Here is a 13,285-nt window from a genome sequence, read left to right as displayed (position 1 = left end):
CATTGACAATGCTGACATGAGCATTGTCGGTAGAAGTCCAAGGGTGTCCTGAATGAGGGTTATCTTTAAATTCCATCCAGCCATTTTTAAACCATGTGAACCATTCGTAACACAGAGTATGGCTTAAGCACTCATCACCATTGGCTTCCTGCATCATTTGATGTGTCCCTGTAAATGTTTTCTTGAGTTTCACGCAAAATATAATGCAGATGCATTGCTCCTCTAACTATGTCATCTCGTAATTCTTAAACTGTATGACACAACATTCTACTCAATAAAACTCTGAAGAATAACTAACAGACATACAACAATGAAACTTCCAGCAGTTACACATTAAGCACAGGTGTGTGCAGGGATACCAACCGCATTTTAAGCCAACTTACCATTGGCATGAAACTACGAACGTTCCCGAATTTTTTGAACAGACCTCAGAAATTAAAATGTTGTGCACAATGTGGCAGATTTCACATATCTCAGTGTTTATGACGTCGTCGTACAATAATATATTTTTGTAGGTACTTTCAGTGGCATATGTAGATACTGTTGGCGAAATGTGTCACAAAAGCAATTAGTTGTAAAGAAGTAATAAAGTAAAATGTCATGCTTCATGCAGCAGCTTTACTGCATGAACATTGAAAAATGTAGTAAGTCATAATCTTTTTTCCTTTCACATTTTTATGGGGATTATCAATGAGAAGACATTTCGTAAAGGTTTGAAATTATGTGTAACGTTTCTCTTGTTCTCTAATACTGGATGAATAAACTATGGGTATTCACATGCCATGGGATAAAGTAATTTTTTCAGCCCCATCCCTTTACATGTGTACCAAGTTTGGTGGAAATCAGCCCAGTGGTTTAGGAGGAGATATGGTACATACATACATACATACTTACATCCATTTTTATAATATATGGTGATTACAAAATTTGGCTCAGACAGTGCTGTGAGATCCACTTTGAATGCAAAAAAATGCCTGTAATACTTAAATAAATCTGTCATTCACATGCTAAACAAGAATGTGTATACAAGTAAACAGCAGAATGTGTTAGATCAAGGAGCACACTGCAAAGAAATGAAGTGGCTAATAGCTGAATAATTGGTGGAACATTGAAACACTATCAATTTAAAATTCCACCATCTCGTCTTCCCCTTGTCACAAAACTGCATGCGTGCCCCCCCCCCCCCCCCCCACACACACACACTCTCTCTTACTTTCTGTCACTGTGTGTGTGTGTGTGTGTGTGTGCGTGCGTGTGTGCGTGCGTACGTGCGTGCGTGGGTGTGTGTTGTCTATATCTATCTGCTGTTCAGTATTTTATAGATTTTTCATCGATTTTTGTTATAATAATGGCTTCAGTGAAGTTACGACTTCTTACAGGTAACACAATTTTAGATCAGTCCTTCGAATTTAGTTGCATTAAACAGTATGCCGGCTGGTGTGGCCTTGTGGTTCCAAGTGCTTCAGTCTGGAACCGCGCGACCGCTACGGTCGCAGGTTTGAATCCTGCCTTGGGCATGGATGTGTGTGATGTTCTTAGGTTAGTTAGGTTTAAGTAGTTCTAAGTTCTAGGTGACTGATGACCTCAGATGTTTAGTCCCATAGTGCTCAGAGCCATTTGAACCATTTTGAACCAAACAGTACTGAACATCTGAGAACAGCAAAACTATTTATAAACTGTGCTTTTGTTTGACCTGTATTTGAGATTCTTACTGTTGCTTGTTACTGTCTTCAGAAATTGCTGTGTACATACGCATTCCCACAATGTGGGTTGCGGGATGGGTATCCAGTGACACTTCCTCTGTGTCAAGAAGATTGCGTGGCTGTGCGGCAACTCTTCTGCTACAATGAGTGGGCACTTATCGAAGATATGAAACAGCGAGGCATCTATTTCAAGTCACGTAGACATTTCACACTGCCAGACTGTGAAGCATTACCAGTGTACAAGAACTCGACCACACCTGTATGTTCCTATGCACACCTCACAGAAATGAAGACTGATGAAATTACTTGTAAGCAAATAATTTTTAATTCAGTGATAAGTAATAATCTGTTTCCAAACTGAAGTAACAGTGGTTCTGTCATTGCAGTTTGGTGACAAGTTGTTATAAGCAGAGTGAGCAATTACTAATCTACAGGTCATCTTCAAGCTTGTGTACTGTTTCTTAATTATATTTCTCACAAAAAGCCCTGCAGCATGAGCAGATGATTTGTTTTTACACTTGGAATAATGAGTCTGTAGTGAATGGACTGAGTTCCTAAACATTTTTTAAGGAACAGTTGTAGGGAGAATTACCAGGTTTTCATATCATATATGCGCAATATTTCGATAACCCAGTGAGTTGTCGTCATCAGGTGCGTTGATGGACTGATGCTAGGAGGCTGGAACCGAAGAATCACTTCGTACACTTGTGTTATTGTGTATTAAAAATCCCATGACTTTGCACACACAGGCCAAAGATCCTACTGTAAAATAAACCTATAATCAATTGATTACAAAGTTACAACTATTTTAGTCACTGTTTTTAAGATAATCACTATTTTTTAAAAGTAATCAATGAAGTTGACATTGCTGGCTAAGTTGTGATTAATTTTCAGCTCAGATCCAATCTGAAGCGCACAAATTATGGTTGATTTTTATTTTTATCTGGTATGCTGTTGATTGTAGTGATAAAAAGTGTATCCATTTATGCTCTGATGTCATGTGATGGATGTAAGTTAATGCAATAAATCTTGATAGACCTAGCAATTCTGCCAGCTGTGATGGTGCAGGTTCTGCTATATTTCAGAGTTAACTGGTTATCAGCTTTGGGAAGTTGACCTCTGTTCATTAAGTAACTGATGGTATAGAACTTGAACAAAATTTGGTTCTGTATTTAGAATACAGACATAACCAGGACAGGCATTTACTCTATACTGCTGCTGTACAGAGAGGGATGCTACAGTTCTTTGTTAGTTCTGATGTGCTGTGAACAAGCTTTGTCCAATACTTACAGTGATTTTTGCATTGCAAGTGTAAAGCCCCGTGCTTTTTGAGAAGAAAGCCAGTGTCCTTGATAGAGGCACTCACTAATGAACATTTTTTTAAAGAAAGAAATCAGAATATGTCTACATCTACATCTACATTGATACTCCGCAAGCCACCCAACGGTGTGTGGCGGAGGGCACTTTACGTGCCACTGTCATTACCTCCCTTTCCTGTTCCAGTCGCGTATGGTTCGCGGGAAGAACGACTGTCTGAAAGCCTCCGTGCGCGCTCTAATCTCTCTAATTTTACATTCGTGATCTCCTCGGGAGGTATAAGTAGGGGGAAGCAATATATTCGATACCTCATCCAGAAACGCACCACCGAGCGAGGTGGCGCAGTGGTTAGCACACTGGACTCGCATTCGGGAGGACGACGGTTCAATCCCGTCTCCAGCCATCCTGATTTAGGTTTTCCGTGATTTCCCTAAATCGTTTCAGGCAAATGCCGGGATGGTTCCTGTGAAAGGGCACGGCCGATTTCCTTCCCAATCCTTCCCTAACCCGAGCTTGCGCTCCGTCTCTAATGACCTCGTTGTCGACGGGACGTTAAACACTAACAACCAACCAACCAGAAACGCACCCTCTCGAAACCTGGACAGCAAGCTACACCGCGATGCAGAGCGCCTCTCTTGCAGAGTCTGCCACTTGAGTTTATTAAACATCTCCGTAACGCTATCACGGTTACCAAATAATATGAAGAAACAGAGGAGAATATCTCAGTTCTCTTTCATTACATTTAATGTCACATAATTAGAAAATGTTCAGTTATCACTTAATTTTCTCAGTAACAGAGATTCAGATTGAGTGCAGCACATCTAAAAGCAGAAGTGTTGAGTTGTCAATACATGTATGCTGAAAGAAAGATCTAGAGTAAAAACACACATACTGTATTTTGGCTGGTGGATTGGTTGGGGGGGGGGGGGGGGGAAATGGAGTGTCAGATGGCATGGCTTGAAGGAGAGGGGCTGGGGATGGGTGGCTAGCGGCTCCGAGGGAGGCAGCCAGTTTGCTGGCTAGGAATGCAAGAGCTAGAGGTGGCGGGTATATGAGCTACACATTATTTGATTGTAGAGGTCAGTGGGGAGTGGCACATAAGACTACATGGGGATGTGAACCGAGAGACGGTGACAGGACGGAGGAGGGGGAACTGTTGGGTGGAGGGTGCGGGGCAGTGGGTTAACCGAGACTGAAGTCATGATGATTGCGGGAGCGGAGGAAAGTGGTGGTGGTTGGAAGGTTCCAGATAGCCTAGGTTGTGAAGCAGCTGCAGGAGCATTCCAGACACAACATCCATAAATTGTCCAACCTTTTGACAACTCACTTCTGCCTTGGGGCACCACTATCCATCAACACCCATTCTATTCACAGTGAACACCCCATTAACCCCTTACAGCCATACCCTGCCTAGCTCACATCTTCAATTTACCATTTCCTCCGAGACTCACAACACCCCACAAAACCCAGAATCCAAGCAAACCCAAAACGCTGTTGTTAACCTTTCCACTAAAACTTCAGCCCCACAGTAGTTCAGTCCTGTCCAAACATCCCACTTTTAGCTCCACAACCACTTTTAACCGTGTCAGAGTTGTCTAAGACCTACTCTCCTTTTCCTGATCCCTAAAGTGAAAACAAAACACTTCTTTGCCACCAATTCCTCCAATCAAAGCCAACCTAATCCTAACACTGAATAATCACCCTCTGGTCACCTTGCAGGAATTCCTTACCTTAACCTTGGCCTTACAATTCTTCCCCAGGTTCCTACCTGAGAACACTAACCTTTCATCAGAAAAAGGACTGCCCTATGCAGCCTTGAAAGCAGATCGTGACCTAAGCATTCTCCCTGCAGACAAAGGCTTCACCACTGTTGTGATGAGTCGCAGTGACCACTTAACGGAACGTATTCGCCAACTGTGTGACCTCTCCACCTACGAGCTCTGCCATTCCAGAAGTCCACCACAACCTCCAGTCCTTACTGAAATCCGTAGGCCCTTCCAAGAACTTCTCCCGAGTCCATCTCCTTCCTCACCCTAACAATACACCACGCACCCGTGTTCTACGTGCTCTCCCCAAAATTCGGAAACCCAACAATACTGGATGCCCTATGTAACTGGCCATTGGGTTCTCACTGAAAGAATTTCTGTTGTCATTGACCAGCACCTCCATCCAATTGCCTGAAGCCTAGCCTCCCACACCAAAGGTACTAACCACTTCCTTCACAGACGTTCTACCATCCCCCACCCCTTTACCTCCTGGGTCCCTTCTCATCACTGTTTCAATCCCCACTCATCACTGTTGAATGCAACCTCCCTATACACCAAAATCCCTCATGCCTATAATCTTGTCACTATTGAACACTACCTCTCCCAATGTCCTTCAGACTCCAAACCCACCACCTCATTCCTTATACACTTTACTAACTATATCCTGACTCACAACTACTTTTCCTGTGAAGAGAAGGTGTACAAAGCCACAGCACAGCCATGGGCACCTGCATGGCACCCTTCAGTGCCAACCTGTTTATGGACCATCTAGAGGAAACACTCCCAGGCCCTTAGTCTGGTTCAGGTTCATTGATTATATCTTCATGATCTTGACTCAGAGCCAAGACACCCTATCCACATTCCTTCACAACCTCAACACTTTCTCTTCCATTCGCTTCACCTGGTCCTCTTCTACCCAGGGCGCCATCCGAACCTCTGCCCACATTAAATCTATTAACACCAACAGTACTTGCATCTCAACAGTTGCCATACCTTCCACACCAAAAAATTTCTGCCCCACAGCCCAGTCACACGTGGATGCCTTTCACATAGAGAGAGTATCCCCCGAAACCTAGTCCACAGACAGATTTCCCATGCCATATCCTTACACACCCCAAATCCTTCCACCACCCCCAAGAATAAGCTACAAAGGAGTAAGGAGTGTCCCCTCATCATCCAGTATCACCGTGGACTGTAACAACTGAACCATATCCTTCTCCCACCTCCCTCTCACTCTACCCACCCCACGCAACACTTAACCCTGCCACTAACAGTCCACCCGCCAAAATACAGCAATGGCACTGTTAATCCAGACAGTATTCTGTTGGGGGCATAGGTGCTCGTGCATGCATGTGTGTGTGGGTGTGGGGGGGGGGGGGGTGTGGAGTAATTACTCTAAAAGAACTTTCCTACAACACAAATATGGTACATCCGATTAACAGAGAATTTTTCACATGCACACAAGCTCTGTAGACACAGTTATTAGTTTTAGGTTGTCTTGTATAGATTACAGCAGAGCTGTCATTTATTTTAGATGATGATATACACATCAAGTTATGTGTTTTGAGAATGACATTCTTGAAGGTTTTTTATGAAGTAGTTCTTTCAAAAGCAAGAGGTCACATTTAATAGGTCTCCCTCTGTTCCTCACAGCTGATTAACAGGCTTGTTAATAGGATGCAACAACTAAACTGCTCATGTAGTCCCTATTGCCTTTTTCACCACAACCTAATCTGAAAGTAAGAATGCACATGATGTGTCTTATCATTTCACGTACAAATTACAAACTAGTGTGGATGACTATATTTATAATGACCACTTTACAGTTTGCCATCAGACACATTTAAAGGGCAAATATGCATGTCTGACAATACCAGACTAGCTATCAGTAAACAGAAACAAGTTCATGTTCATTCTTCTTTGACTTCATTGTTGTAAATAAGTATTTTCACAGTACTGGATATTTAGTTCATGTAAAAAGTCCTGAAAGTTAGTTTAACATGTAAACAGTCTTATGTGTTGCACAAATATAATTATGATGCTTATACTGTACCTATGCTGAGTGCAAATCTTGTTACAGATGACTGTATACGTGGAAGAGGACGTTTCTATCAGGGAACTGTGAATGTTACAAAGGATGGCCTAGCTTGTCAAAGGTGGGACTCTCAAGTACCACACACACATAACAGGCCTCCTGATGTTTTTCCAGAGGTTCAGAATGCAGAAAATTACTGCCGCAATGCTGGTGGAGAGGAACCGTCACCGTGGTGTTACACAATGAACCAGACGGTCCGCTGGCAGCGTTGTGAAATACCTGTCTGTGGTTAGTTTCTTTCTGAAATGTACATTTTAGTTGTAAACTCAAAAACTTCATCCAAATGTTGGTACATGTGAAAGGGCAGTAACCATTAGCAGATAACGTATTGTGAACTTACCATTTATGTGGAAAAGGAAAAGGGAGAAAAGTTTATATGCTATACAGTGAGCCACTAAATGTTAGAGGTTTGAGTCAAAAGTGCTCACTGCCAGCACATTATTAGGAACTTAACATGACACGGTTGTAAAACAGTGGATTTCCGATTTTATATCTTGACGCAACTGTTCTTGTTGAGGTTTTCACTGGTTAAGTACAAATAAAGGAATGATTCATAACACCATACTTATGAGGTTCATTGAACTTCAGTTATAATTTCTTGTTACTATGATTTAGATTCCACATTACACTTTAAATTCGCCTATAACAGGCTGGATATGTCAGTTCACAGGTTGAAGGGAGCCAAGGAAATACTATCGCCAGCAGGATTACGATAAATAGAGCATTTTGGTGTTTAAACCAATGTTCAGACTGAGGACAACTTTACTTTCTGTTCCTTCCAGAAATGTGGAGTGACTGAATTTATGCCTCTGTATGAACTGTGATAAATGTAATCTATATCATCACTTATAAGTAAGAGAGAGTTACAGATTATGGCAATCAACTATTTTGTGGGAGAAACAGAGCATGATTCCCAGCCTGGCTACCCAATAGCCCTATAGTAAGTATTCTGTGAATTCTTTACATAAATTCTGGGAAATGCTGAAATTGATCCCTCAAGGAGGTGATGGCCAATTCCTCCTAAAACTGTGTCCAGCTGAGCTAATGCTTAGCCCTTAATGACTTTGAGGATGCTGTGGCATTAAATTTCATCCTGCTTTTCCCGTTAAGTTTTTCCGTGGTCAGTATTGGAGTTGTGTGTATATGTCTAAAAACTTCATTCCTCAATCAAACTGTAATTTTGTAAGTAGATTCTTGTAAGATAATCTGTTGCTTATTTTGAGTATTTTTTTTACTATAAATCCTGATTTCTATGATAATATGTACTCTCAGTATATTATTGTGCGCCCAAATTATTCTGTCATTGTCACCCAGTTCCTCCTCTAGTTGTTCTGTACAGCATTAGCAGTTTTCTACAAAACAAGATGAATATTGCAAATAAATGAAATTTATTAATGCCATGTGGTGTTTGCTGATTTCAGATAATGACACAGTAAGAGAAGAGATCGACGACGAACCTGCCATTGTGGTAATGGAAGAATTCTTCACACCTGTCTTCATTCTTTTGTTGTCGGCAGTGGGTTTAGTTGGACTGATTATTATTCTGCTACTTTTTCTGCTCTGTCATCGCCTTTACAAGCACCGTGTTGGTTACAATCCTACAGCAACTCGAGATGTGAGATATGTCTTTACATAATTAAATTTCTTTTGATGTCATTTCTTTATACACTGCCAGAAAAAAAAAATAGTGCACCTGAAAAGACTATGTCGATTTTGATCCGATGACGACATATGCCACCTGGGGGATAGTAGGTTTACCGATAATGGTTTCAACATTGTCTGCCAACAGGTAGCTCAGTGGCATAGTTACCAGAGCACAGTCTGTGTCGATTCTTTAATAGGGAATGCTCACAGCCAGAAGGCTCAGTGTGGTGCAAACATGTGAAACAAGCAGGCAACCACACTATAGAGACGCACTCATGTGTCTTATGGCCAACTTAACAAGTTTGAAAGGGGTCAGCTTGTCACCTTTCAAGTGGCAGGATGGTACTTTCAGAGAAGTGCCACACGTGTTGGACATGTTGCGTCAGTTGTGCAACGATGCTGGTATCAGTGGTCGCATAATCATTCTCACATCTGTAGACAAGGTTCTGGACATTCATGCAGTACAACCACTTGCCATGGTTGTCATAATGTATGGGCAGCAGTGGCAGATTGTACAGGTACCACAGCACAAGTAAGAGGGCTTGTTAGTCCAGATGTGTCAACACGAACTGTTGCTAACCTTTATTAGCAATGGAATTACAGGCGCACACACACTTCTAGCCCATCTTCCACTCACACCACAGCATCGACATGTACGGCTTGCCTGGTGCTGTCAGAGAATCACTTGGAAGATGGAATGGCACGCCGTGGTCTTCAGTGATGAAAGCAGATTGTACCCGACGGCTTGACTGGTGCTGTCAGAGAATCACTTGGAAGATGGAATGGCACGCCGTGGTCTTCAGTGATGAAAGCAGATTGTACCTGCACGTGAGTGTTGGTCGTTCGTGTTTACAACATAGACTGGTGAGTGCATCTCCTAGAATATGTTCGTCACAAGACACACTGGTTCCAGCCCCAGGACTTGTGTTATATGCTACAACTCTTGTTTGCCTTTGGTGTTCCTGGAGGGGCAATAACCAGTGTTTGGTAGGTTCAGAGTGTTGTTTGACCTATTCTTTTGCCGTTCTTGTAACAGGAAGGTGTGTGTCATTCCAACAGAATAATGCTCTTCACACTGCCTGTGAAACTCAACATGCTCTGCAAGATGTGCAGCAAGATCCCTGGCCAGCACAATCTCCAGATTTGTCTTCAATCAAGCACATGCAAGATAGGATGTGATGAGAAGTGACTCGTCAACCCACAACCCTTATAGAACTACATGAACAGGTCAAGCAGGCATGGCATAATGTATATCAGGACAGTATTTGCCACCTGTACGATTGACTGGGTGCCTATATGTCAACACCTGCATTGCTGCCCATGGAGGCTTCACCATCCACTAATACGGGTGTTTCAGCATGGGTTGATGTCTGATACCTCATAACTGCTTGTGCTATTGATCTGTAAATGTAATTGTTTCATGTACTTTTGTACTGTTGCAACAATAAATCTTGAGTGATTTTATTTTTCTGGCAGTGTATATTCTGTGCCAGTGCTTATAATCATCATGTCTTTTACAATACCTTCTACACTTATTATTTATTATTATGATTATTACCTAAAACAGAATTTCAAAAATTTTAAACTAGCTTTTTTAGTGGAAGATGCAGTCAGGAAGTACAGACTGCATGGTGTATGGAAGTATGTTGAACATATTATGAAATATTTTTCAGCAGTGGGTGTATACTTATCAATGTATTTGTTATGAGTGCTATTCACAAAGTAACATCCATTTTGTGTAGCATGGGAAGTATGGATTGGGGGGGGGGGGGGGGGGGGGCGGCGGGCAAAACAGTCACTATGCTGACTTATGCAGTGTGTTGTAGAGCTGTTATGGTGAGAAAGCCACATGTGCTTCTCATTTGCCTACGGTAACCATTCAAAATTAGAGCTACAATGCAAAATCTCCGAAATGTTAAATCAGTTCTGTAATTTGGTTTTCAGTGGCAGAAAATTTCATAGCAGTTGCGCAAAATCTGAGGCTTTAATGCGTTGTATGTTACGGGTGTAGTTTATTTAAGAGTGGAAGGACGAATGATGAGGATGATGTACGGCCACACTTTTCTCAGCTAACATGAAAATTGTTGCATCAAGTCAAACACAACATTTTTGAACATCTGCCATACAGCCTAGACATGGTTCTAAGTTATTTTTGCATGAAAAAGTGGCTGGGCTTCCAACACTTTGTCTCCGCCGAAGAACATTAAGTTGATGTGATAGTCTGGTTACAATCTAAGGCAGCAGACTTCTGTTTTATCAACTTGTTAAGGGATGCAATAAATGTTTGACTCTGGATGGTGACTGTGTAGAGATTCCTTTGTGAGATGTGATCAAATCAAACTTTCCTAAAATTGGTGTTGTGTTGCAGGAAGTGAACATAGATCTGGACAAGTTACCTAGCAACATGGCATATCATAGAACAGGAGCACAACTCAACCCAAAACTGGAGAAACTGGAATTCTCGAGAAACGATATAATTTACATAAGAGATTTAGGCCAGGGAGCATTTGGAAGAGTTTTTCAGGTAATCATATTTTTCTGAGACATTCACTATTACAGTCTAATCCTCGTAGCTGAAGAAACAATTGGAACTTGACAGAACTTATTCTACTGTGTGCACCCATTTCATGTAGTTCTTGACTCCTTGTAATTTGTGAGTTTTCTGTAGCTTCTGGAGCACATTATTTTATTTGCATTGCATTACATCAGAATAAATGAAGATCTGAGATGCTAAGCTCTTGAAGATATGCATATACATGTTGTCAGCACCTGATAATAGATGCAAAACATGTTTCATTTCTTCTGTTGGTAGTTCTCTGTTAGCAAGGTGAGGCTACCATCTCTTGTTTCCTGTGTAGTCACTCCAAATGGCCAACAGAAAATGTCCACAGATGTTATAGTTAATCTCTCAATGACATTATCGTAGTTATCTTAATATGTATGTGTAATACAAAAGTTGTGGCTATGTTAGTTTTTTTAAATGAATTTACGTTGCATAAATATGTGGACTCCATCTGTGGCCATCCCTTCGTGCATCACAGATATTATAAAGTAATGCTTTCTTTAGATTTTTGTATAGCTATCAGCACATGATTACCCCTGTTAAGATCATTCTGCTGTATGATAGTAAGAGTAAAAAATATTAGTCATGCAGCAGGAAATTATTCTAGCAGATTTACACTGTTTCTTGTGGAGGTAGTAACAATGCTTCTCTCATATGATGTTTCAGGCCAAAGCTCCAGGGTTGGTGAAAGGAGAAGAATTCACATTAGTTGCAGTGAAGATGCTCAAAGATGAGGCATCTGAAGATTTACAAGTAGACTTTGAGCGTGAGGCGTGCTTGTTGGCAGAATTTGACCATCCAAACATAGTTAAGCTCCTCGGAGTGTGTGCCATCGGACGTCCTATGTGTCTTTTATTTGAGTACATGGGTCGTGGAGACTTGAATGAGTTTTTGCGTTCATGTTCTCCTAGTAATTACATTGTCAGAAGTTCTGAAGGTGATGGGGATATGTTTAGAGATGTGCAACTGACTCACGTTGACTTAGTCAATATTGCTCGACAAGTGGCAGCTGGAATGGTTTACCTTTCAGATCGAAAATTTGTGCACCGAGATCTCGCCACACGTAACTGTCTTATAGATGACAGCATGGTGGTGAAAATTGCAGACTTTGGATTGTCTCAAAAAATTTACTTACAAGACTACTATAAAGGTGATGAACACGATGCTATTCCTGTACGGTGGATGCCACTTGAAAGTATCCTTTACAATAAATACACAGTTGAGTCAGATGTTTGGGCATTTGGAGTTTGTCTGTGGGAGATATTTTCATTTGCCCTTCAACCATACTACGGAATGACACATGAAGAGGTAGTGAAGTACATTAAAGAAGGTAATGTGTTACAGTGTCCAGACAACACACCAAAGTCCGTGTATGAACTTATGAAACTCTGCTGGAATCGCAAACCACCAGCGAGACCTGGTTTCCGGACGATCTATCAAACTTTGGAAACTATTCAAGACGAAGTGGAAAGGGCACAGAATTGTCGGACAAGTTCGTTTCCACAGAGAGTCCATGTCTGATGGTTCCTTCAGAATGCAAGGAGGCATTTTTCAGTCTTTCAGTGTTTGGACTTCTTCTGTGGCCTCTGCTCTTGTAGTGAGACAGTCTGCTGAATGTGTGTTAAGTATTTGGCAGATATGTTGAATTTTGCATAGTTTTATTTAAATGTGCTCATATCAGTTGTATGTCCTCTAGTCACTCTGACCTGTTTACCATTAACTTAAAAAGGTAAGCACTTGTTTATATGTGGTGGTGTTTGTAACAATTTGTGTCATGTATCTGCATGGTGAAGTTTTGAATGGCTTTTTTATACACTGTATTTATTCCACAATCATGCATTTGTAAAATGTTTGTGTACATACTTAAGAGGGCAAATGTGATTGTAAGGTACTAAAAGTTGCAGAAATGTATTGATTTATAAATTTTTTATTCTTAATAGAATTGTGTACATTTTTAATTTAATATTTTTGTATGTCATGTAGTGCAAGTTTTAAATACATTTGGTTTAGAGACACTCTTAAACTTGAGTAACATGTAATAGCTCTCTTCTCTTGTTGCTTTCCTTCTGCTGATTGCACTTAGTAATCAGAAGAGTGTTGTGAAGGAAAAAGCAATAGTTGCCAGTTTTATCACATCAACTGCGTAACTTACATATCCTCACAGAATGCAGGATTTACAGTCGACACTGTTTTAGTA

At 41.1% G+C, this 13,285-nt stretch overlaps 1 protein-coding gene across 1 annotated transcript in view; it reads left to right on the top strand.

The window, feature by feature from the left end:
• The window catches only part of LOC126469709 (tyrosine-protein kinase transmembrane receptor Ror2), a 50,591-nt gene extending 37,592 nt beyond the window's left edge, over nucleotides 1-12,999 (top strand). Inside the window, exons 4-8 of the mRNA XM_050096894.1 lie at nucleotides 1,735-2,011; nucleotides 6,867-7,109; nucleotides 8,303-8,496; nucleotides 10,894-11,049; nucleotides 11,755-12,999. Of these exons, the coding sequence (XP_049952851.1) occupies nucleotides 1,735-2,011; nucleotides 6,867-7,109; nucleotides 8,303-8,496; nucleotides 10,894-11,049; nucleotides 11,755-12,609 (1,725 nt within the window). The 3' untranslated portion in view covers nucleotides 12,610-12,999. The remainder of the gene's footprint in view (nucleotides 1-1,734; nucleotides 2,012-6,866; nucleotides 7,110-8,302; nucleotides 8,497-10,893; nucleotides 11,050-11,754) is intronic.
• The last annotated feature ends 286 nt before the right edge of the window (nucleotides 13,000-13,285 follow it).

This window comes from Schistocerca serialis, chromosome 3, assembly GCF_023864345.2.
Source record: "Schistocerca serialis cubense isolate TAMUIC-IGC-003099 chromosome 3, iqSchSeri2.2, whole genome shotgun sequence".
Taxonomy (NCBI): Eukaryota; Metazoa; Arthropoda; class Insecta; order Orthoptera; family Acrididae; genus Schistocerca; species Schistocerca serialis.
Note: the sequence above shows the minus strand (reverse complement) of the source record. Positions and strands in the feature narration are given on the sequence as shown.